Source organism: Artemia sp. Qi Xiang Cuo, chromosome 11 (assembly GCF_049724085.1).
Source record: "Artemia sp. Qi Xiang Cuo chromosome 11, ASM4972408v1, whole genome shotgun sequence".
Taxonomy (NCBI): domain Eukaryota; kingdom Metazoa; phylum Arthropoda; class Branchiopoda; order Anostraca; family Artemiidae; genus Artemia; species Artemia sp. Qi Xiang Cuo.
This window is the reverse complement of record NC_142804.1, coordinates 52,383,253-52,408,984: the sequence shown is the minus strand read 5'-3', so window position 1 is coordinate 52,408,984 and position 25,732 is coordinate 52,383,253. Positions and strand designations below refer to the sequence as shown.

Here is a 25,732-nt window from a genome sequence, read left to right as displayed (position 1 = left end):
ACAAAAAGTTAAACTAACCGAATTCACTTTAAAGTCAACAACATAACGAAGAACAACTTACGTATATGCATACAAAACCAAAGAAAAAAGCATACGCAACAGAGGTGATAACAATATTTAAGCAAGGAAAGCATTCAAGCTCACAAACATTGAGAAAGACAAAGAGAATAAAAGAGGGGGAAAATGATATATTGGGAGAAGCAATAAGAGGTGATTTAAGCGAAGAGAAACGATTGTGCACGGAAGAAAAACCAGAGGCACAGTGTTGAGCCAAAGAAAGGTAAAGAAGGCTGGGTTGGAAGTACATTTTCGTTTAAAACCTTGTCGTTTAAGATAGATAGTGCGCAGCACCTTCGTTTAGCCAACTCTAGAATTATCTTTAGGGTGACTCTTGTTCTAAGAAAACTAAGCAATATCTGAAATCTGTGACACAATTATTTATACCCTCCCGGTTTTGTCTTAGAGGGGGGGGGGGGGGCTCAACCCAAAGACTTACACGTAAGGTCATTTTCATGTGCACTGGGTGGTACGAAGGAATATTGGACGTGCATACATGACGCAACAAGTTTGCTCACCCATCGAAAAAAAGTTTCTGATAAGATCTTCTATCCTTGTTGCGATACCCATCTGTATTGAGAACACTGAGGGAGGCTCGGAGACATAATGTAGAGTGGAAGACTGCATAGGTAGCAGAACTCTTAATTGAATTTTCCACAAGTGTGTCAGGAGTGGCTCTCAGTACGGTCTAAAGCCCGTTTATATTGGAGGTACCGAGGAAATACCACTGCCACTGGAGCCACCGTTCAACAAGCAAAATCGGTTACAACGTAGAATTAAAGAAAGGCACACATAGCAGGGTTGAAGTATATCTTTGTTAAACCGACGACAAACAGTGAACAATTTTTGGCTCATCCAATGTGCTGTTTAAACCTCTTGTTCGCCTATCTAGCAGAAGATACCTTCTATATCGCCTATCTAGCGGAAAATACTGTAGAAGGAGTCGGGTAGTTCTGACTGTTACCGCTGATTTTGTCATAAATGTTTCTATTTCCAGACACAGCAAGAAGAACAGTTTCTGAAGCAAGAAGTCACATGGTGTAATTGTTGTTTAGTTGTTTTCCTGTCAGTTTTATTTTACAAATTTGGGTGTTGAAATCACACGGTGTGCTGTACCAACTCCATATTAAAAACTTTGCTGTACTAACTTAATGGCAACTAGTATTTCTACCTTGCTATTCTAGTTGATGCTAGATGGTGCAAAAAAATTTGGAATCAAATTAGGCCCCGTTCTGTGAGTTACTAGCTGTATTTGGATGACAGTATGAACTTGAATTTTCTGTCTTGAAATCGAAAAGGTCTTTGAAGTGTTTCAATAGCGAAATTCTAATGTTTTCTCGAATCTGCTTTCAGATTTCTTACTCAAAATCGGGTTCGCCGGCTGTTCTGAATGGAAAAATTTTCCTGTTGTAACGTTAAAAAATTGGTTAATGTTTTCAATTCTTCTGAATTATAAACATTTTATTTTGCTTATACCCTTATCTAGTTCAAATAACATTATGTAGGTCAACATGACGCTCAACTATTTTTGGTTTGCATGACATAAACTTAGATAGTAATATTAAAAAATCTTTTGGCATTTTGTTGTATATTTGTTTTATCTGAGGCAGTGCATTAGCGGTTAAAAATTCTTAAAAAAAAGAATAATAGAGAAAAAAAAGGGGAAAGTGGAAGTATCGATCGGAATCGTAACTCTCCCTTTTTACCAATTTAAAAGATTGCTAAACTACTTTGCTGTCATTTTTTCTTCTTTTCGAACGCTGCTCAAATTACAGAAATATTTTTATGGGGACCGACCATTCAAACACTATCAATGAGGGAAGGTACGGGATTATAAGAAATTGATTGATTCTTAAAATATATAAAAGCCCTCTGGTGGTCCTGTCCTCCAGAAGGCAAGCCCGCGATTATTTTGTGGTGGATATGGGAACTTTTGACAAACAATTTTTTAATTGCTGTGAATAAAGGAAGACTGAAGAGTCGATAGAAATCCTGACTTTTCCTCTCCCTCTCCTTGTTCAGAGTAATGAAATAGTATTTTTAATGTAAGAATTCAACAAAAAATATTAGAACAGAAAGGAGTGACCTGATCGACGCGGAAATTGAATTTGAATGTTGGTAGTTGTGTATCTAGTAACTTCTAAGGTTGTTTTGAGCCAACTATTTTTCTCTTTTAGTGTTGGTGGTAGTATTCCAGTAGTATGGTCCTACTTTGCCGAATTTCAACCAAAACGCATCCGTGGAAATCTACTCAGTTGCTTAGCAGCATTTTGGATGTTGGGCAACCTGGTTGTAGCTGGTACAACTTAAATATTTTTACGTTTATTTTGTTAGATTTTTCTATTTCCATTCGCACTTTTTTTTAAAAGAAACTATAAAATATGGCAAATTTGAGTATTAAATTGAACAAAAATTCAGAAGCCAAAATTGTTTCCCTTGCCCCCCTCCCTCTTATTTTTGATTTAAGGCACTTTCTTGACTATTAATTGAGTGTATACAAACATAAATAATACCGCTAAACTAGAAAAAACATATTTTAGTCATTAGGTGCTAAAGTTAAATAAGGGTTACCGCATTTTTCATATACAAAGAGGTGAAGAAACATCAGAATTTTTTTTTTCTGCTAGTTGATCTCTTCTGCTTTTCAGAGCATATTGTAAAATTTGATGTCGTTTTTTTTCTTTTTTTGCTGCTTTCCGTCAATGTTTATTTAATTGAGTTGATATATTTGTTGTTAAAAATTTTGCATCGCATTTCAAATTCTCAGGTCAAAAAGTAGTTTAAAGGGTAGTCAGACACTCATCGCACAAGCAATGCTTTGAGTCTAAATTTTCATGTTAATTGTTTCGTTTGTTCATTTATTTAAAAATGAAAGGTTGATTGATTGATTGATTGATTGAGACATTTCAAAACTATCGCGGCACCTTTTGCGTTTTTTTTTCTATGCATATGCAAATTCTAAAATAAAACAAATTGTGGGAACTCAGTTATAATTCTAAACATTTGAGTTGACATTCAGATAATATATCAGTAGACGCTCAGGTAGGAACCTTAATTTATGAGGAAGACAGCAAACGAAAGAGGTCCTAGATTGCCCCTTCTTTTTGGAACTGGAAATAATTCAGTTTTATCTTAAAAAAATATCATTGTTTCGGCAAACGAGTGAAAGCGCTTCTTTTCTTTAGCTTTCTTAGCGTTTCGTTTCTATACCCTCAACACACCCAGGGTATCGTAGTTTTACTGGGTTACATCGAGATAAAAGGTCATAGTTACCAACCAGTAGGCAAAACTTCATTCTCTCTAGCCTCTAAATCTGTAGACTGACTACGATTTTTGATTTGTATTTCACAGAAGCGCGTGCACTCTCCGAAGAATTTATAATGGTGATTTGATTGACGCTTCATTATTCATTCACTATAGAACGCTTTCACTTCTTCCATACTTTACTCTTTCCTGTCTTGTATTTTCACCTGGAAATTGAAAAGGTCAATTTTATAATTTTCAGGTTAATTTTTAATTTGGATTATTCTGGATTAATTATAATTCAGTTCCTTCGGATGAAGTAATTCGAATTATTCCGGATTAGTTATTCGGATTATTTCGGATTAATTATAATTTGTATTATTTCGGATTGATTATAATTTGGATTAGTCCTGATAATTATAATTTGGGATGTAAATAACGTTTAAAGGTAAGTATGTGCTTACCTTTGCCTGTTTTCCAAAAGAGAATTGTGTAAACAGATCATTTAAATCATTAACTGAAAGAGAACAACACAATATATGGAGGAAAGTAAATAGGATTGACACATGTAATTTTTTTTAACGTGAACAGAAATTGAAATGGGATATCTTGCATCGGTCTCTCACCTGTTTTTTTTTTTTAGATTTAACTAAAAATCTATGATCCATTAAAGAATCCCTTTTAATAATTTACAATGAATGCCATATTAGACAAATGAGAGAATAAAATTACGTAAAGAGCATAGCATATGGCGGTATTTGAAAAATTATGATATTTCAAAAAAAATATTTTCTCAAATTTTTCCCTCTCCCATAATCACCATCCCCTTCTTGCTCACAAATATTTTTTTGGCCATTACTGTATTAAAATGTTTCAAAACTCATAAACCAGCAAAAATACTGTCATGAACTGGCAAAACAATTCCGTATAGATTAAGGAAACTGGATGTTTCCTTCAAAGAAATTATTTGCTATGTAAAATAGATTTCAGATCTTTCCATTTATTTGTGCCAAAGGGAAGTCTTTTTTGCAATATTCATAACACCAGTACTAATAAGGGCTTAGTGCTAGTTTTTAGAATTATTTCCTTTTGGCGTTTTACGAACAAGCTGGAAAAGAAATCAACCTATGAATCTACACGAAACATTTTTTTTTTATTTATTTTTTTTATCCAATAAAGGAGAAAGCCAATGGCTTGTCGCAATTTTCTCGTAGTTTTATTATTTAGTTTACTTTCCAGTTTGTTCATAAGTCAATAAATGGAAACCCAGCTTTAGTTATAATTGTAAAACAGTCGAAACGAAAATTTAAGTCCAAATGTCGTTATATCTACGTTAAAGACTATTTTGATTTCCTGTAGGTTGTAAATGCGTCATCAAGCTAAGGATTGTTCTTCATTTGTTAAACGTCCAAAAATATTGAATATGCCAAGTTTGTTAAAAATTACAAACTATGTACGAGCTCAAAGCCGTATCTAGGGGGGGGGGCAACTTTTTTTTGCGTTTTTTAAAGTTTTTTTTTTGTAATTCCCTCTCCTCCCCCAGACAAGAATCCTGGATGTGTCCTTGATAAAACTCATTGCCTATAAAGACATGATGTATGAAAAACTGTTTAAAATCTCTTATTTTGTGTCTTTTGTAGTATAAGGTCATTAAAAGACTAGTAACTTCTCTTTACTGAGTTTAAAGGTTGAATTATGTGAATTTTGTATTTTATTTAATTGTGATATAAATTTTGTATTTTATTTTAATTGTGATGTGAATTTTGTATTTTGTATTAATTGTGATGTGAATTTTGTATTTTATTTTAATTGTGGTGTGAATTTTGTATTTTAAGATAAATGACTATCAGAAGTAACGAGCTGAATTCACACGCACAAATTAAAATAAAACAAACAAAGAAAGTGAAAAATCAAAAGAAGAACGAAAGAACTTAGTCGTGAATAGATAAATCAAAAGAGTGTTTCAACCCGGTCTGGGGGAATATATTGGGAATGAAAAGACAGATTATTTATTTGAAGTTTTGTTTGTGTGTTTGAAGCTTTTGTGGTATTTAAAAAAAACAACTACGGAATGGTTAATAATTTGGGACTTTTGAGAATGATAAGCAAGGAAGGCTGGTCTAGCAGGGTTTTGAATTCCTGATCTTGTTGAATTTTTCTGGATTTTGCCGGGAAAGATTTTGAGGTAGCAATTGAATGCCAGAACTTTTAATATATTTATTTTTTGTGTTGAATATTAGCTACTAAGTTAAATGTGCATGAAGCGCCGAAGGGTCATCATACAATATCATCATTAGAGGTTCTTAGACGTTGTAAATTCTTGGAAATCTTCAGCGAATGAAACGTAACGCACACGTTTATTCCAAAATTCCTCCGCAGCGATGTCAAAACGTGTTTCCGGTCGTTGTTTATAAATTTCCTCAGAAATGTTGCAAAGAAAAAACTGCCTTTGTAAAACAATGAGTGGCGGCAGTTGAAGGAAATCGGGGGGGGGCAAAATATATGCTTGAAATCTAGGGAGGAGGGGCAATTTTGTTGTTTACGGTTTTTTTGAATAAAAATTCGAAGAAGTCCATCTTTCAATGAAAAATACCCAAAAACTATTTTTCAGAAGGGAGACTTAGGAGAGGGGCATCCCCCCAGTTGACCCCACTGAAAGCAACCCATCATTAGTTAATTTAACAGATTTGGATTTCGTAACTCGAAAACAGTCTTAGAAACAAAACTGTCTAACATGTTTATGCATGTTAGGATTTTGACCGCATTATGCAGTCAAAATCCACTGAAATTTGGTTGGATGGTGGAAGATAGGTGAGAGATTTAAGAAAATTGACAAAATACGTAAAAATGGGCAGAATTTGCTTTCATATTATAAGTATTATTTTGATCAACCCTATCTTCGAGTGTTTCTTGGGGATCGTGTTTGACATTAGTATAGCAATTTTCCACATTAGAGAATTTATCCACAAATTTCTACCGATTGGGCAACTCAACCAAAGAAATTAAAATTAACAAGAAACAAATTTGGACCAAAATAATATCCTGGAGAATACCACAGCAGATGAGTAGAGAGCATGAATAAAAGTTTTTTTATCGTAGCTCTAATCAGCTAAACATGGATGGGCGACCCTGCCTGCAGGGCTTGGGAGTGGTGCGTCCCACAGGGGTTGATTTCAAGTCCTCTGGAGGGTTATCAGCATGAAGCAGTGCAGTTTCTGAAGAATTTCTGATTTCTCGTTTGGGAAATAAGAATTAATAATTACGAAGACTTGTATATCTTACGTATCTTACTTGTATGTCTTACTAATGTGTCTTGATTATTAAGACTTGTATGTGTGAATTTTATACACAAAAAAGTAAGTAGTGCTGTGTGTACGGTTTCTGACTGAATTTTCCTTTGGCTGTAAGGCTGTAGACACTAGGCGATGCAATCCACTACTTTAGGAGAAAGGCATCCTCGCTCAGTCGTTTAAATTTTATTTGCCCATTTGTTTTTGAACTCTGAATATTGCAATTATTATCTTTTTTTCAAGATAAAGATTCTTAAAAATTAATGAAGATAGGACATACCTTATCTCGCTACATTGTGAAGTTTAAGTGTTCAGTATCGCCAGTTTCAATACTTTTAGTATTACTAATCTATAGGTGAAATGGACACTTTGTATCCATGAAGAACTGATTCGAAAATACAAAAAACTCGAGAACAGCAATAACACATTTCAAAATTAAAACACTTTGGGCATGAGTCAATTTGATTGGATCATTACCTGAAAAGGTTATACTAACAGAGATTTCACATATAACACTCGCATTATGATAAAAAAGGCTAACTAATTAGAAATAATTTCCCCTTTCAGTTTCATATTCATGAAAATTGTCCGACACCAGTAAAGACGCCTTTTTTTAGTCGAAGGGAGGAATAACCTATATGATTTACTATTTAAGAAGAATACTCATATCATCCCCTACAGCCCCTTTATGAGTTTCGAGTTCATTCATTATCAATAAATTTAGATAAACAAAAACAGCATCAACGTAGTCTCTATTGTAAGGTTTTATGGCCAGGAAAGAACAAGGGGGAAAAGAATACCAAAAAAAAAAAAAAAAAAATCGTTTAGCCCACCTTAAAAAATCCCCACAACCACATGCTAGGCAGGGTAGCAGCGCAAGATTTTACCAAAGACCTTAAATCTTATAATCGTTGTCCAGCCTTTCGGGTGGGTTTTTGGTGGCAATTTAGTCGGGTGTCATTAATGCAACAGTCTCACAAAATAGTGCAATAAAACGTAGTTTTAATTGGCTCCAAAATCTGAGATGGTACCTTGCATTCTCGGGCGTTCGCGGTTAACAGCTTTATTCGTTGGAAGTATTGGATGTAATTACTTTATTAATTATGCTTATTTCCATATTAAGCAACCAACCCTCTAAGTGGAAGGTTGGGGGTTCCTTCCTAAGGACTTACTTCCAGGAAATCTCGAAAATTTGGATTAAAATGTATTTGATTGTGTTTTATCCCCACCTCAAGCCTCTGAACTCTATGCACCTGTGCAAGAAGCTATCCGGTCATTATGGTGAATAAGTGGGTTATATGTTTGGTTTCATGAAAGCTGTAATCTCTTTTGGTTACTATTTTTGCCAAAAATATTTATTTTCGCAAGAAATGATAAAAATGCTGAGCAATCATGATACGGAAAGCTAGGTGTTGTATTTGCACTAAGTTATCGCCGTACCTCCCTCAGATCCTTATATCAAACATTGATATGTACAATTTCAAAAACTGCCTGTAGAATTCGGGGAACTTTTTTTTTACTCCTGCCCCACTCGCCCCCTACTGATCGTTGGGAACTGCTCGGTAAGACAGAAAAGCTTTTGAAGATAACAATAACTGTAATTTCTTTCATTTTTATAGGCCTTGCTTGGGCTGTTATTCCACAAGACCTGGGCTACAGTGGTGAAGGCTTTAAATACAACTCCTGGAGGATATTCACTCTATTGTCAGCATTGCCTAGTCTTACCGTCTGCTTTGCCTTATTACTACTCCCAGAAAGTCCTAAATACTTATTGGCGCAAGGGAGAGATAAAGATGCTCTCAAGGTTTTCAGACGTATTTATTCAATGAATACACGAAGGAATGAGGATTCATACCCAGTGAGTTTTTTCATACTTGCTCATGTTTAAAGAAGGTGTGATGGTATTATTGACATAGGGTACGCTTAAAGACATATTAATACCATTGAGACCAAATGGTCGTCAGGGCCAAACGCTCCACATGTTTGCTAGTTGTCTTTAACGTATTACCTCAATATCTGAGCTTTGTTCTCGTTGCAACTCTTAGTGACCTATGTTTGCTGAAATGCTGAATAAGTACTCAACTTTACTGTCATACCAAAATAAATAAATTTATTTATATATATATATATATATATATATATATATATATATATATATATATATATATATATATATATATATATATATATATATATATATATATATATATATATATATGAATGAATGAATGAATGATTTTTATTAATAACCTGTCTTACAATAAACAGAAAAAGACAGATCACAAACTAGAAAAGAAAGAAAAAGCAAAAACTGGCAAGAAAAACAAATACAGACAGAAAGAACTACATAATAACACAACTATTTGAGAAGGTGGGCCCACTCGTGATAGTTTTTTCATGTAATTCTGAATTACCTCCTCCACGGCACTCAGAGGCTCAACAATTCCATATTTCGCAGCAATATGGCGGTTTCTAACAAAAGGCGGCACTTGAAGAAGATATCGGGTATAATTAAAAAATACCGACCTTATGTCTTTCTTGTTTCGTGAACTCAGGAGCTTCCAAAAAGAAAACAGGTAAAAGACACGAGGCAACGCAACTGCATTATAAAAACAAGCCAAATACCTACGGCGCGAATTATAACGGCTTGTTACAACACCTGTACAAGCACTGTGTACTGTTTTAGAAAGGTGTTCAGTTATTAAATATTGGGTCTCTTAATGATTACGATCAATCAGCAGGCCAAGGTACGTAATGTGACTAGATGGTGTTACGGTAATTCCACCAAGCCTGACTGTAGATATATATATATATATATATATATATATATATATATATATATATATATATATATATATATATATATATATATATATATATATATATATATATATATATATATATATATATATATATATATATATATATATATATATATATATATATATATATATATATATATATATATATATATATATATATATATATATATATATATATATATATATATATATATATATATATATATATATATATATATATATATATATATATATATATATATATATATATATATATATATACACATATATATATATATATATATATATATATATATATATATATATATATATATATATATATATATATATATATATATATATATATATATATATATATATATACTAATGTCTATAGTCATCGATGCTAACATCTTTATTGCTAAAAAAATCTTGGAAGAAAAATTGCAATAATGAATAACGTCAGATAACAAAAACACAGTAAAAAACAACTTTAAAAACTGAAAAAATAAAAAAGCCCACTTCGCGCTGTCAAAATAAGATATTGCTTTAGAATAGAAAAGGTACTGACATATGCCGCTATACGGCGGCATGTGTCAGTACTTTTTTTATTGCTTTTAATTTATTTCCTTTTTAAGTTAGACTTATTCACTCGTGGTAATTGTTGTTCTTTTTAAATTTGGTATTTTCTATAAGTCAATTTCCGTTTGTTCTATGTTTTAGTTTCGATTTTTGCTTTTTGTTAGAAAAGATTTTTTTTTTAAATTGATGCCTTAAGCTGTCGCTAGACATTTTTAGGATTTTTACATACAAAGGGAATTTGCAAAAACTGTATTAAAGTATGGAAAAATCGTTACACCCTGGATCTAATTTACACCTTTTTTTAACTACCCCATTCTCTAAAAGGTTTTTGACCCCTTCATCTCCTCCGTGCAAGGGTCCGGACTATACATCAAGGTCTTGATCAGTCCTAGGAAGTTTGTTGTTTCAAAGTTGTGTGTTTTTGAATATTACCTTTATTCTCTTGCAAAAAGATAAGCTTTTCTGAAAAAAATATCATTGGCGTGTGTTGATTAAGTAACTGAAGGGTTAACATTGAAATGAATTAAGTTTGTCTGTAATCGTTTTTAAAATGTTCACAGTGTCTTATGTTGGAGTAATTTAACACATTTATTTATTATTTATTTATGCAGTTGATATATTTATTTTTATATTTATAATAATAATTATATATTTATATTTGTTATTATTTATTTACTTATACATTTATTTATCATTTGTTATTATTTATATGAATATTTATTATATTATATTATATATCTATTTATTATTTATTTATATTATTTATTTATTTATTATACATTTATTTTGAGGGCAAAATTCTTCTAAATGCTATTTGAAAAAGTAGGTGAATTTGATAAATAAAAAAATTGGAAACCGTCGGAAAAGTATATAAGAATTTTATAAGAAGGTTTCAGGGGTCTGAGAACTGTGTTCTTGTTTTATTATTTTAGAAATAAAGTGAAGATATGTTTTTACTCCTTGGATGCATTCAAAGGTATCAAATTTTACTTACTTTAGCTAGGTTTTTCTTTTCTTTTTTATCTAGAGATAGTTAACTATGTAATGCACGCGATATCTTCTATGCATCGTGTAAAACACCTACTGTAAATATGACCTATGTGACTTACTTAAGACTTACTTGACTTAAAGCTATTGCTATTAGGGTTGCCAGCGTGGAGGTAACTAGTTTACAGCGCCGTCGGTCTCCTCCAGGTGGTCTTGTCCCGGGCTAGTGATGGGGCCTCATAATGAGGCCCTTATTTGGATTGATGCTGCGCCTGAGGAGTGGTTGCTTTATTAAATCAGCCTACTTGGTGTGCGGTCTCCCTCTAGTACGTCGCCAGCCATTTTCTGAGGGGTTGAAATTCTTGATAATCCTTGCAGGGGTACTTGGCGGGAGGTGGAGTAGGTGACCGTACCACCTTAGGGAACGGGCTTCTGCTAGTGTAGAGAGATTTGTCAGCTTGAAGGTCGTCAGAATCTCAGTTTTGCGGATCTTTTCATGCCATTTAATGCCTTCTATTCAACGCATTTGTCTAGTTTGTACGGCATTGACTTTTCGTAGTTGTGTTTGAGTTACCAGCCACATCTCAGAAAAATATAGTATGATACTTGAGCCTGTGGCATTGTGAATTCGATCTTTAGTTTTGCGACTAATTTGTGGTTTAAGGAAGACTGCCCTCAGGAGTCGCCCAAATACAGAGTTTGTCTTGGTTTATCTGACAGAGATTTCGGCATCAAGTGGGTCACCTGAGGATATAGTTAATTCGGGATATGTGAACTGCCTTACCAAGTCGACAGCTTGGCCGTTAATCTCAACAGGTAAGGTTGGCGTCGAAGCAGTCTTATCTGTTCTTCCAATTAATTTGCAGCCCTACTCTAGAGGCTGTGGAGGAGAGTGTCTTGATTGCAGACTTAAATTAGTCAAGGTTGTCACTAAGGACAGCTATATTATCCGCTAAGTCAATATCAGAGAGGGTCCTCCAGGCATGACTGACGCCATAAGATGGACACGGTGGGTCTCGTTCAACATGTAGTCGAGGACGCAGTTAAAGAGCTCAGGAGCAGCAGCGCATCCTTACCGTGCTCTGTTTTTAATGGGGAAGGAAGAAGAAAGCTTCCTACTAACCAGGACGGCGCTTTCTGTGTTCTTATAAAGTTTTGAAAGAGGCTGACTGTCTTTGTAGGTAGGCCCGCAGCTTCCGTGGTTAGCCACAGGGATCGTCTGTCTACAGTATCAAAGGCAGAACGGAAGTCGATGAAAGCTATATGCGCTTTTTTGTTGTATTCCAGTGTCACCTCAACGATCTGTCTGACTGTGTGTATCTGCTTAGTTGTCAATCTTCCTGGCAGGAATCCAGCTTGTTGAGGGTGGCGCAAAGCATGTAGAAAATTTGTTCGGCATTTCATCAGCAGCATCGCAAACAGTTTTCCAGGAACAGGCAGTGGGGTGATACCGCAGTAGTTGCTACAGTCCGTCTTGATGCCCTGCGCTTGAACACTTGCACAAGGATTCCTTTCTCCCAATCTGACGGTATTACTTCAGTGTGCCAGATGATGTTGAATATCAACTGTAGCCAAAGTATCATCATAGCTCTGAATTGAAAAAGTATCATCGTAGCTCTGAGAACTACTTTTAAGTAGCTCTGAAGTGATGCCGCAGGTGCCAGCTGCTTTGTTGTTTTGGAGTTTTTTTTTAGGTGGATTTAATCTCCTCTGAAGAAAATTTTGGTGTCGTCGGTGACAGGGGTAGTCTGCATCGACGAGCCCTGAGTCAATGCCATCAATAAAAAATCGCTAAGCTAGTTACAAGCTATACTTTTTTTTATTATTTTTAAATAGCCTACTAAAAGATACAAACCTTCGTCAGTGGGATAAAGAACCGTCAGAAAAAAATAAAACTCCTTTGAAATATACAGAGACAACCCTTTTATATAAAATATTTTTTAGCGAACTCTGTTTTGAAAATTAAGAATTATGTAAGCCACAACGTTTGGTTTCTTTAATACATCTTAAAGTTATCGTATTTCCTTTTAGTACACAAAATTTGTTGCTGAGTTCGACAGTGACAAGTTAACTTACAAAGAAATGTCGCTCATCCATCGGATTAAGATAACAGTCCTCACCGTTTCTAAGAAGACAGCTGCCATTTTCCGTGGAAGAGTCTTGCGACCCACACTATTTATGCTAATAATTAATTTTTGTATTCAGTTTGGGTAAGAATTCAGTTAGTTCCTTTCTAAAGGCAGTGAGGTTAAGAAAATAAAATTACCACTACTAAAAACTTGTCGTAGTTTTAAATCACATAAAACTGAAACATTGGCGAATCTCAAACTTTTTTGAGCATGTAATACAAAAGTACTATAAGCTAGCGATAGAGCCTGTCAAAACACATAAATAAAAAAACATAAAAACATAAAAAATGTCAAAACATAAAAAAAACAATGACAGTGTATGCTTTTTTGTGAGTCCCCTGACACCTTGCCCCTCCCCTCTCTCCTAAAAGTTTGAAATCGATCCCCTGGTGTTAGGACCCCATTCGTAAGATGATACAGGATAAGCTTATCAAACTAAGTAGAGGATTTACCGCTTTTTAGCGGAATACACTGACTATGTGCAGTCTCTATAGTATAAATACTTGGTTGCAAATACTTGTTTGCCTTCAGGCATACAAATAAAAAAAAGTATGTTCTCTTGCTGTGATAGAAAACCAACTAACCCTTAGTTTAAAAAATGCCCCGGAAAAATACTGGCTCCAGTTATTTATTGCATGGTCGTGTGTGATTGGTTGGGTGCCGCAGCTGTAAGAATTTCTTGTTATTGGATGTAGGATTTATTTACTATGGATTGAATGTTCCTTGGTATAGCCTTGGAGGTGTTTTTGTTTGTATGAATTGATTCATGTTAAATAACAAGTACCACGTGTAAACAACATTGTAAGCGAGGCAGGAAAAGGATTTTGAAAGAGTAGTTGGTGTTGGGAGGTCGCCGGTGTTGGTAGCTTGGCTTAGATGTGAGTACAAATAAATTGTTCCTTTTCAGTCTCATAATGTCAACTTACGGGTTTCTGCCACGTGACATTGAGTCTTGTTGTAATAATTTAAATACTCTGGAACATTTTGTTTGCTCAAATATTAGTTATTAGTTAGTTTATTTTAATATTTTTAATTCTTATTATTAGTACGAAGATTATGCAAAGATTGTACTTATATTACAAGTTATAAAACTATTTTGATTTTCTTTTTAAAATGAAACAATTAAAATCAAAAACCATAATTCTTTTAAAAATAAAACCTTTGCCCTTTTTTAACCCTTGTATTGTGTTCACTTTATCTCAAGTATTAGATACAGGCTATTTCTAGCACTTCTTGTATTTATTTATCTTCTTTATATATTTATTAACCGGCAGAGTTTGATGTCTGCACGCTACTCTAACTCCTGTTAATTCTCCAGACTCTGTTTAAACCGGTTTACACAGCTACTTACCAATTATATAGCTGTGGAGTACTCTCTGTTTCCAAAATGTAGATCCTCTATATTTCCACCTAAAGAGGTCATATCAGATCAGAGCTCCAAAAAGGACTCCGGACATCAGGGCTCCGACTTCGCGGAAACTAGCTTTTACTTTACTCCAAGTTTTGTTGAAGTCCTATAACCCATTGTGATAGTTGTTTTGATTGAAAACTCTAGCCACTACTGGTTCTTCCCAAATTGCCACAGAAGTACACTCGCTCTTCCTTGTCATATACTTTAGTTGAGATCCGACAATCTCTTCATATGCGTGTCCTGAAGACTAACATTCCATAAAACCCCCTCTCCTTCCTTCATATATGAATGTTGATCGCACCCAGACTTGTTTCAATCTGTTTCTGGGCTTTTAATGCATTTGAAATGTCAGGAAATTATGTTGAAAAAAAAGAAATACAAATTCTGAATTCTGGGATCAACTTTGCTAAATTTTTTTTTTTTTTTTTTTTTTACTATAATTTGGAAGGGCTACGTAAGTTGATTTTTGATTGTCAAAAAACACCTAAGATAGACATCGCATTAGAGGTGCGACATTACATGATCATGGGAAAGTTCACTTTTAGAGTTTTTTTTTTATAATATAATATATTGTCGATTTTCTTTGGGGTGGGGGGTGGGGGTGGGTTGAAGTCACTGAGAATTTTTCTAACTTAAGAAGAGTATTTCATCTTCACATCAGTATCACCATATCAAAATAAAATCTTCAAATTTTGTCTTTTGCCGTTTTTAAGTTATTCCCAAAAAAATAAATTAAGAAAGCACAAGTATTTCTCTGTAACAATTTTATACACTTTAATTATAAATATTTAAGGAACTTTTTGATAATGATCACTTCTAATGAACTAGAAATAGTCCTGTATTTTCCTCATTTAATATTATTCAAATGTTCCACAAATATTTTTGATGATTGAAAAATTATTTAGAATCATCTTCTTCCATTGACAGTCTGATCTGATGGTAACACTAGGCTGTAGTTAATATAGTACAACTCTTAAAAGTTTTTACACCAAATACCATTATAACACACTAATTTTAAGAATATAGCTGATAGATCTTCCTTTTCTATCTTTATGAATTTCATCACCACTCAACCTGTTCTTTGTCAGCATTATCACATTGTAAGTTTCCAATCTATTCTTGATATCAGACCCATTTTTTGCTGCTAAGATCTTACTTCTGGTCCTAGAATCTGACCTTCCAAATAAGATTTGGTTTTTCATCCCTTATTAACCAATGCTCCTCCCTAAGAAATACATTTGCCTTTTTTTACTTTTGTTGTAAATAGAGAGTGAAGATACTGTATATGTTGACTGTTGCCTGTTTTTCTTTTGTTGGGCAGTCTCTCATTCTCACTTCGTTGATCTTACATCATTCTGCTTATATTTTCCTTTGGCGCTAAATCAAAGTGCAAAGATCTAAGAGGGCGCTGATCTCGATGAAATCTAAATTTTAGTTTTGTTTGCCCAACAGGACATTGAAAAAAGGAGCCTGATGAAATTCTCCTCGAATCTCTTAGATCAGTCATCAGAGCAGAATAACCTTAGATTTTAAAAAAAAGGCCTTGGAAATAAAATCAGTCTCAGATTTTCATAAAAAATTAGTTTATTTTCAAATATGTTAGATCACAGTAGATTGATTTGTCGAAAAATGAGGACTTTTAAAAAGTTGTGAACAAAACAGTGCCATCTATCCTAATCTAATGTTTATATACGATTTTTAGTATTTAGTACATTGTATAGGCTTGTACTTTGCTTGAATTCATCAATATTTCTAAAGACATTCAAAATTTTAGTTACTTTTTTAAAGATATTATGGATTGTGGTTATGGTTTCCCGAACTGTTCACACGCTTAAGTAGCGTCAATTATTCAGTGCCAATTTGTGAAGTCACATCTTTGAGTAACACAACTGACTCAACCCCATCGCACTGTATAAATCAAACACCTCCGAACAACGACGTTTTTATTAACGCTTTTATCACAGCTGCAGCACCACTGCCGGCAAATATCTGGACTATGCTTATGATGGATAAACTGGGAAGAAAATTCTTTCTCGGTAAGTACCTTTCTTATAATTAAATAAATCTTAATCATGCTTTTAATTGGGTATAGGCTCGGTTGGAATTATCACGGGAAACATATTCGGTTGTCGTAACAATTTAATGGCCGACTTATGCAACGCTAGCTGCTTTGTCAAGCAAATAATGGAGGTTAACAGATATAGAAGATGTAATAATTAGGAAAATATCATCACCGCTGGGAGGGATAGTGGTGACAACCTAATTGTGGCATCCCTGAAAATAGTAGTTACAAATAGGAGCCTACAACTGCTCCTTTCGGTCACAATCCAGAAACTTGTTGTCGTGCCGAGTGTCTGACCACCAGGCAGGATTATTTGTGGAATATGCTGCTTAGATTAAATGAATTTAAGCCAATAATGGCTGCCTAACTCATGTGTGTGTGGTGGGTGGAGGGTCAATCAGCTTATTTTGCTTGCCCAAGCTAGTCCAAAGTGGCTGGGTGGGTTCTCGGGATGGGGAAAAGCAATGGTGGACAGCTTAACACTACCAAGTAAGGTGATTCTATGAAGGCAAAAAACAAAAAGAACTAGGAAAATCCTATCTCAAGGGCTATCAATAGTTCAGTGGCTATTGGGGCAACTCTTTTTTTAAGGCAATAGACCCTTGTGGTCTGGGATTTGAAATTATGAGTCTGTCTGTGAGACCATGGCTATAAAAATTGGCTAACATCAAGCAATTGTGTTAATAAAATGGCAACTAAGGCTGCTCATTGATGCCCGTTAACAAATATTGTCTATCATAGCTGCTTAGTTTTTGTGTGCCTTGCACTCAAATGTTTTTATAGAGTTAAACTGTCGCAACGTTTAATTTAAGCGTTAGAAGTGCGTATATTTGTGAACGACAAGCAGCTCTTTTTCAAAGCAAAACCAGAGTTTTTGGAGTAAAAATATTAATTTGTAAAGCTTTGACAATCAAGAAAAAAATTTAATGTTCAGTTAATCACTAATCATTCAAAGTGGGATTTACCGAGGTTTTACCTGTGCAATAGGAATTTCAGCAATTTTATTATTAGATTTTATTATTAGAAATGTCCAGATTTGCCTAAAAATTGTTAAAATCAAATTCGGCAATTGAGATGGCTGGAAAGGAGTACTAACCTGGGCAAAAATTCTAGGGTGAAAGCTTGCTAGAAACACCCACGTATCTAAAATGTTTCTTTGAAATGTCTAGACAAGGTATAATTTTGCTGATTTAGATGCTATATAGATGCTCTTTAATTCACTTATTTACTTTGTTATTAGTATTCGGGAGCAGAAGCTGAAGACTTTCCCTGAGAAATTTCCAAAATCAAAAAGAAAATTCGTGCCCTAATTAGGCTTGGTGTGTTTTTGAAATAGGGCTAGATCATGTTTCTACCTATTTGCTCAAAAGCCCAATGTATTGACAAATTACTCTTGGCTTTTATAAGCTGTTTCTTTGAAATGTTTTGACAGCTGCAAGATGTCATTTTAATTACTAATTTATTATTTAGAAGCTCCTTTTATTCATTTAATTATTTAATTATTGGCGATGAGGAGGAGGAGGAGGAGTTGAAAGCTCCCATAGAGAGATCTCCTCAATACTTTAGAAAAATTTATGTGCTAATTAGAATTGGCATAAAATCAAAATTGATAAAAAAGGAAACATTCGCGAACCTGCTTGCTTGTACTATATACTACAAAAATAAGGAATAATATAATTTCTTTATCTGCTTTTCATTTCTAATTCCGTTATTGCTGCCTAGTTTCAGTCCTGTTCCTGTAGAGCCCTCTTGTTCTTTTGTCCCTTGTTCTTTTCTCCCCAGCACTAGAGAATATTGGTATTTCTGTTAACCCATGTAGCAGCGAAAATCTTTGTTTTGCGTTTATGTTTTTATCTTGGTCAATATAACTTTTAAAGTATATCAACAAAATAAGTTTGAGCATTAAATATCATAATTAAAATCTTAAATACTAAGGTTATGTTTTGTTGAAATTACTCTTTAAAGGTGCTTAAATTGAGTCGAGTAGTCATTGTGCCTTATTGCTTGTTGAAAATACTCCATGCCTCGTTTATAAATCATTTAAAAATACAGATAAGATGTATTACTAGTACTTATACACATTATACTTAATGGGTGTTTCCTTCAATATATCCTTCGCATTTTCTTCAGTAGTTTTTCCAACAGCAAATCTTGTTCCTTTCGAAACTCGTTTTACTTTTTGGGCATAAAATAAATCAGCTCTGATCGAGCAAGACCTCTTGAAGTTATTTTGGCTAATAGGTAGAATGTGGCTTAAAACTTTTGAACAGACAGTGAAGTCTGAGCCTAGTTTTTCTCTTGCTTAAGAACTAGTTACTGAGTTTCTGGAAAATCTACTTCCTCATTTTTCTCACTCAAGTAGTAGTAGTAGTAATAGTAGTTTATTATCAAAATACCATTGACAAAATTAATCGGTAGCGTACCAATAGGGCTATCATTCTTGAAGATTAGCTGTAATATTAACTCCAAGTTGACCATTGGGTGACAACCAGCGTACAATCTAGCAAATAAAAAAATATCAATAACTGTTTCAATGCTTGCGTCCATTTTTACCTTAATTGTGGGGGTGGGCCGTCTTACGCCACTTCTCATCCTAATAAGTATTGATTTTTCTTCAAAGATATTCTGAATTTTTCAAGGAACTTCATATTCACGTATCCAATCTCCTTGGATATATTGACAGAACAGAGGTGTTTTTATAACTATCCCAAATAGTATGGGTAACTTGTGTATGTTACCCGTACTTGGACTATCCAGTACTTTGAAAAAGAACTGAAAATATCCTCTGGAGCAGGAAACTTGATGAGATTTGTGAATTTCAAGCCTAAAGCCAGAGAATTTTATAAACTGATGTGAGAGAAACGGCTGTCGTTATTCTATATGGGTTTAATCATGGTTGCAGAAGTAGCTGCATTCTAGTAAAGAACGAACCATGACCCATAGTAACCAAAAATTAAAAAACACGTTTAAACCAACTTAGAAATTAAAAACTATGAGTGTCACTGGTAGCGCAGCGTTGCCCAGTAGAACTAGAAAAATTCAAATAAACCCAATGTTGATTTATTTAAAATTTGGATTTCGATCAAAGGACTGAGTTTGTTTGGACTTAAGGTTTTCTGTAAGTACCCAGATAACTGCTTTTGGACAATTGTTGATTGGTTATAGGATAGTTAGGACTAGGTTAGCATAGAGAATATTGGCTAATTTTAAGTTGCTTTGGCTTTTTTTTTTAGCTTGTCTGGATCTTTGACCTTTGGCTCAATATAAAGCCTAAGCATAAAAAAAGAGATGAAAATAAATTATTTTGATACTTTTCCCTTGGGTTTTAATGGTAAACTGGATGAGTTTGCTGAGCAACTGTCACTTATCACTTGTCGAAAGTACAATTGTAATAATTAAAACTCGATTTTTCATTTTCAGCAGAGAATCTTGCTCCGTAGAAAAAATTGTCAAAAGTACTATCTGTAAATTTCAAATTCGATCTTGATTTGCACTAGAATAGCCTTTGACTAATCTAGATAGTCTTTGGAATGACACTTTTCACATTTAAGACTATTAGTTTGTCATTAGAATATCCTTGTACAATACTTCAAATATAGCTTAAGGTTCATTTCCAGCAATAGAAATACCTTGCCCCCAAACGAAAGCAAGGGATAGAGAGAAGAAGTAGTTTCCCCCAAGATTGATCCAACATAGCAATCTTGGGTCGATATTTTGCCTGTCAGTGTACTTTTTTGTGTTTTTGATCCCTCTCTCCTGATTTTAAATTCATCTTAGCTATTTCAACCGCACATTTGGGATTGGATAAAAAAACCGCGCTAAAGAGTTTTTTCGTACCCCCCCCCCATCCTTGGAAGACCGTCTGAGGCTCCTCCCTATTATTCCATATCCTTGTCCTGGTTCTTGTACCTATAAGAATAACTATATATTTGCCTTGTTTACACTCATAATTTAGCACTCTTATAATTTATGTTTTTTATCAATCTCTCCTGCTTTTAAATTCGTCTTATTCATTTCACCCACACATAGGGGACTGGGGAAAAAACCTGCATTAAAGTGTTTTTTCGTGCCCCCTCCCCCTTTCGAAGACTCTCTGAGGCTCCTCCCTATTGTTCCAAATCATTCTCCTGTATCTTGTACCTATGAGAATAAATATATATTTGCCTTGTATGCACTCATAATTTAGCACTTATAATTTGTGTTTTTGATCCATCTCTCCTGCTTTTAAATTCATCTTATTTATTTCACCCGCAGATAAGGGACTGGGGGAAAACCTGCATTAAAGTGTTTTTTCGTGCCCTCTCCCCCTTTCGAAGACTGTCTGGGGCTCCTCCCTATTATTCCAAGTCCTTTTTCTGTGTATTGTACCCATGAGAATAAATAAATATTTGCCTTGTATACACTCATAATTTAGCACTTATAATTTTTGTTTTTGATCCATCTCTCCTGCTTTTAAATTCATCTTATTTATTTCACTCGCACATATAGGGACTGGTGAAAAACCTGCATTAAAGTGTTTTTTCGTGCCCCCTCCCTCTTTTGAAGACTGCCTGAGGCTTCTCTCTATTATTCCATACCTTTGTCCTGTTTCTTTTGCGTATGAAAATAAATATATATTTGTCTTTTATACACCTATAATTTAGCTATCCCTTTTTCAAATTGATTTATACCATTAAATTAGGAAACAGCTGACAAAAAGGATAAATCCCTAGTATTTATTATGTTATCAAAATCGCATGTATGAAAAATTTCCATAATTTGGCTATTTTGAATGTGTGCGTATACATCTCAGTATCGTTTTGTTCCGATTTGCTTCGAATCTTCCTCCCCCCCCCCACCCTTATTGCATATAGTTCCATTTATGAACGTTGAAAGTTCAGATAAAATTCTGACACAGAAATAAAAAACAAATGGTAATAATTATCTTAATTTTTGGATACTTACTTAGATTTCTAGTGTGTATTCACCGTGATCATAAATTTAAATGTATTTTTTTTTATTCTATCACATTTAACTATATTGCGCGGATTTCTTTCAGTAATAAGTATGGTTGGCTCTGGTCTTTGTGCATTTGGAATATACCTAGTCAATAGTCAAGTAGTTTACCTAATCATATCTTGTCTGTTTGGAGCTATATCTACAATGGGATTCAACGCTTTAGATTGTCTTGGTGCAGAACTGTTTCCAACTTCTTTAAGGTATGTTTAACCTCTTTAAGGTATTTCAAGACCAGCTATTATTGCTTATAAAATGATAGCATAATGAACACTATTTTTTAAAACATAAATATGTTCGTATTACAGCCCTCACTTGGGAACCTCGTACGTAACAATTTGGGAAAAATTAACTAAGGTTTCTACCATATGTTCTTTATCCATCTGTTTGATTATCCATTCTAGAACCGTCCCTTAGATTATTAAATAAAAAAACAAGTTTTTCTAACTGAAAGCAAGGAACTACGTTAAAACTTAAAACGAACAGAAATTATTCCGTATATGAAGGGGGCTGTCCCTTCCACAACGCCTCGCTCTTTATGCTAAAGCTTTTTTATTGTTTAAAAAAAAATAGAGTTGTGAGAAAGTCAAAATTTAGCATAAAGAGCGAGGCGTTGAGGAGGGGACAGCCCCCTTCTTATATGGAATAATTTCTGTTCGTTTAAGTTTTAACGTCGTTCCTTACTTTCAGTTAGAAAAACTTTTTTTTATTTAATTCTTGAACGTTTTTGAATTAATGCAGGTTTTGATTTTGGCTCACCGTACATGAATAATTAAAACAAAATTTGCATATTAATTTTGGTTTATTTGGTTAAATGGCTTTCTCGAAACTTGTTTAATTTTATTTACGAACGTTTTTTAATAAATACACGTAATTTACGAATTACCTTACATAACGAAATTTTATATTCATATATTTTAATACGTATATTGGGAGTTTCACCCCCTAGTCAATACCATGCTCTTTAAGCTAAAGTTCAAATTTTGTTCCAATTCTTTAAAAATGACCGCTTAATTACAATCAGTTGATCAGTTGAAATCAGTTGAAAAACATGTTGTTTTTTTATTTAATTTCTGATGTTTTTCTTTAATAATGCTGGGAAATCCGGCACCCCTTCATAGCAATTTCCCTTCCCCCATGAAAACTTCCTTCATGGTAAGATACACCCATTTAACTCCCGACCCTCCCCCCCACCGACCAGAAAAAAATCCCCCCTGAAAACGTCTGTATACTTCTCAATAACCAATACTATATGTTAACATTGGGTAAAGTTCATAACTTTCAGCTCTCTCCCCGCGGACTTTGAGGGATTAAGTCACCCTAAAAGACATTTTTATCATATTTTCGACCGTGCTGAACAAAATGGCTATCCAAAATTTTGATCGGGTGACTTTGGGAAAAAAATGAGCATGGGAGGGTGCCTAGTTACCCTCCATTTTTTGGTCACTTAAAAAGGGCACTAGAACTTTTAATTTCTGTTCCAATAAGCCCTCCCACAATATTCTAGGACCACTGGGTCGATTGGATCACCCCTGGGAAAAAAAGATACATAAATAAATAAACACGCATCTGTGATATTTCTTCTGGCAAAAAATGCCAAATTCCACATTTTTGTATATAGGTGCTTGAAACCTCTATAGTATGGTTCTCTGATACGCTGAATATAATGATGTGATTTTCATTAAGGTTCTATAACTTTTAGGGGGTCTTTCCCCTTTTTTTCTAAAATCAGCCAAATTTTCTCAGGCGTAACTTTTGATGGGTACGACTAAACTTGATAAAACTTATATATTTGAAATCAGCATCAAAATGTGATTCTTTTGATGTATCTATTGGTATCAAAATTCCGTTTTTTAGAGTTTTGGTTACCATTGAGCCTGGTCACTCCTTACTTACAATTTGTTACCACGAACTGTTTGATATAATCAACTAAAAGGAATAACTTGTCTTTTTGTTTATATTAGAGTGTAGCACGGAACGGTGGAGACTATAAAAGAAAATCAAGCACTTGCCTGTGTAACGTACATAACAATACTAACTGGTTTTGCTAAGAGATTTTACTTTTCTTATTTTAGTTTAGTTCTTTTCTTTATAAACTGTTATTGTAAACTCTCCATTCTTCTTGTAGTCTCAAAATTACGCAATTTGTAATTGTAAATTTTTTTTTTTAGGGAAACTCTTTTTGTCTAAAAAAAAATTCCGGGCCTCGTGGGGCTTTTTATATTTTTAAGGGGCGGTAAACGCACCGGCCGTCCTTCCATCAAACTAGTGAGGCCCTATGATTGATTTGCTCTAAATGATATTTTATATGCAGTTTTTTGCCTTCAAAGATTTTTTGCCCTCACTCCTCGTATTTTTTACCCTATTGATCAGTGGTGTCAATTCACGAAAATTAGTGGGGCTAGGCCGTTTCCTTAGGGATAGAGGGTTTAATCCCCCCCCCCCGAAAAAAAAATGTCCTACTCGCAAAAACGTAACAAAAAATCATGTAAACAAATTTTTCATTTTTTAAAGATTTTTGTAACGTTAAATTGCTCATTGTTTCTTTGACATTGCTCTGCATCAAATTTTACGTTGTACAAATTTATGTTACTTTTTATTAAATTCAAAGTAGGAGCAACAAAATACAATTTCTGGATGAGCAATTAATAAGTTCTGAATAAATTGAGTAAACTGAAAATGATACTAAACTGAAAATGACAAAAATTATTTATTGATAAAAAATGAAGAACATTATTTGACACAACTAAACTGAAAATGACAAAAGTTATTTATTGACAAAAAAGGAAAAACATTATTTGATAGAACTAAACTGAAAACAACAAAAATTATTTATTGACAAAAAATGAAAAACATTATTTGATACAACTAAACTGAAAATGGTACTAAACTGAAAATGACAAAAATTATTTATTGATAAAAAATGAAAAACTTTATTTGATACAACTAAACTGAAAATGATACTAAACTAAAAATGAAAAAAATTATTTCAGTGGCATAGTTCAGGGGACTATTTCACTGAGATTACAGCCCAAAGAAACGTAGGCGACTTTAAGATTAGTTAAACTCCTCATAAACAGAAACAAATAGACACAAGTCATCATAGCCATCGACAATTATTTAAAAGCACTCGTATTAAGAGGGTTCAGATTAATAATTTTGTTATTCTTTGACAATCTTTATGGACTAAAAAGCTTTCGTGAATCCCCCTTTGACGTCCGCAGGGTCCTTGTAAAATATTTCGCATTTTATTTTCAGAGGAACTGCCATGGCAGTAACATTAGCAGCTGCCAGACTTGGAGCCATTCTTGGTAATCTACTGTTTGGATTCCTCGTTGATGTGGCATGTGCAGTACCTATTATTTTAGTCGCTCTACTGTTAATTGGTAAGATAAAGCTTTTCCTGATTCTTTTTCTTCTCCGTTAATCTATTTGAAGTGGCAAGGGAGCATAAACTAAGCTTTGATGTCAACGGTGATTCCGCTATTCAAGAAAAGTGCTGTTTTGATTTTGCTATTTAAGAAAAGTGTTGTTTCTAATTACTAAACATTAGATCAGAAAAACTAATCTGGCAAAGAACGGGTCTAAGGAAAAGATAAAGAGAAAAATAAGACATGGCAAAAATAATGTGAATTTTCGTATGTGTCAAAAAAGGTATCTTCAGCAGAAGTGAGAACCAAAAAGAAACGAAGTAGAATCAGCAATAAATTAAGAAAAAACTGGAGCAAAAAGGATAAAACAAAAAGGGAATCTTAAAGACGCAAAATTTTAAACAATTACAAAACTTACTACTGCCAAATAAAGCCAGAAACAAAATATACAAGTTGAGTTGCCTCTGTCACATCCAGAAAGTCAGCTCAATTGGTAATCGATTATCTTTAGTGCTTTATTTAAAGATCTGTTATTAAACCCTGATGCGGTTAGATATTAAGACTTGTACTAATTCAAACCTAAAATGAGCAGAAATCACTAAGAAATAATAAATAAAATCTAAAACGAACAGAAACTAAATTAAATGTCTAATTCAAAACCAAAATAATTTACAATCAATGAAAGAGGGCTCCCCCTCCCTTAAACACTCTAAAGGCTAGTCAGGTTATGAACTACAAAAAAGGATATGTAATTCGCAAGTGTGTTTTCCAACATTAACAATAGAAAAGGGATATTAGAATGCT

The 25,732-nt window shown here is 33.8% G+C and overlaps 1 protein-coding gene across 6 annotated transcripts in view; it reads left to right on the top strand.

Moving 5' to 3' along the window:
• Positions 1 to 25,732, top strand: part of LOC148947123 (synaptic vesicle glycoprotein 2C-like) — a 123,021-nt gene that overhangs the window by 93,283 nt on the left and 4,006 nt on the right. For all 6 annotated transcript variants that reach the window (XM_089096884.1, XM_089096886.1, XM_089096887.1 and 3 more), the window contains 6 exons: positions 2,235 to 2,356; positions 8,210 to 8,448; positions 12,992 to 13,170; positions 16,289 to 16,536; positions 21,601 to 21,760; positions 24,816 to 24,943. In XM_089096884.1, coding sequence (XP_088953010.1) covers positions 2,235 to 2,356; positions 8,210 to 8,448; positions 12,992 to 13,170; positions 16,289 to 16,536; positions 21,601 to 21,760; positions 24,816 to 24,943 — 1,076 coding nt within the window. The remainder of the gene's footprint in view (positions 1 to 2,234; positions 2,357 to 8,209; positions 8,449 to 12,991; positions 13,171 to 16,288; positions 16,537 to 21,600; positions 21,761 to 24,815; positions 24,944 to 25,732) is intronic.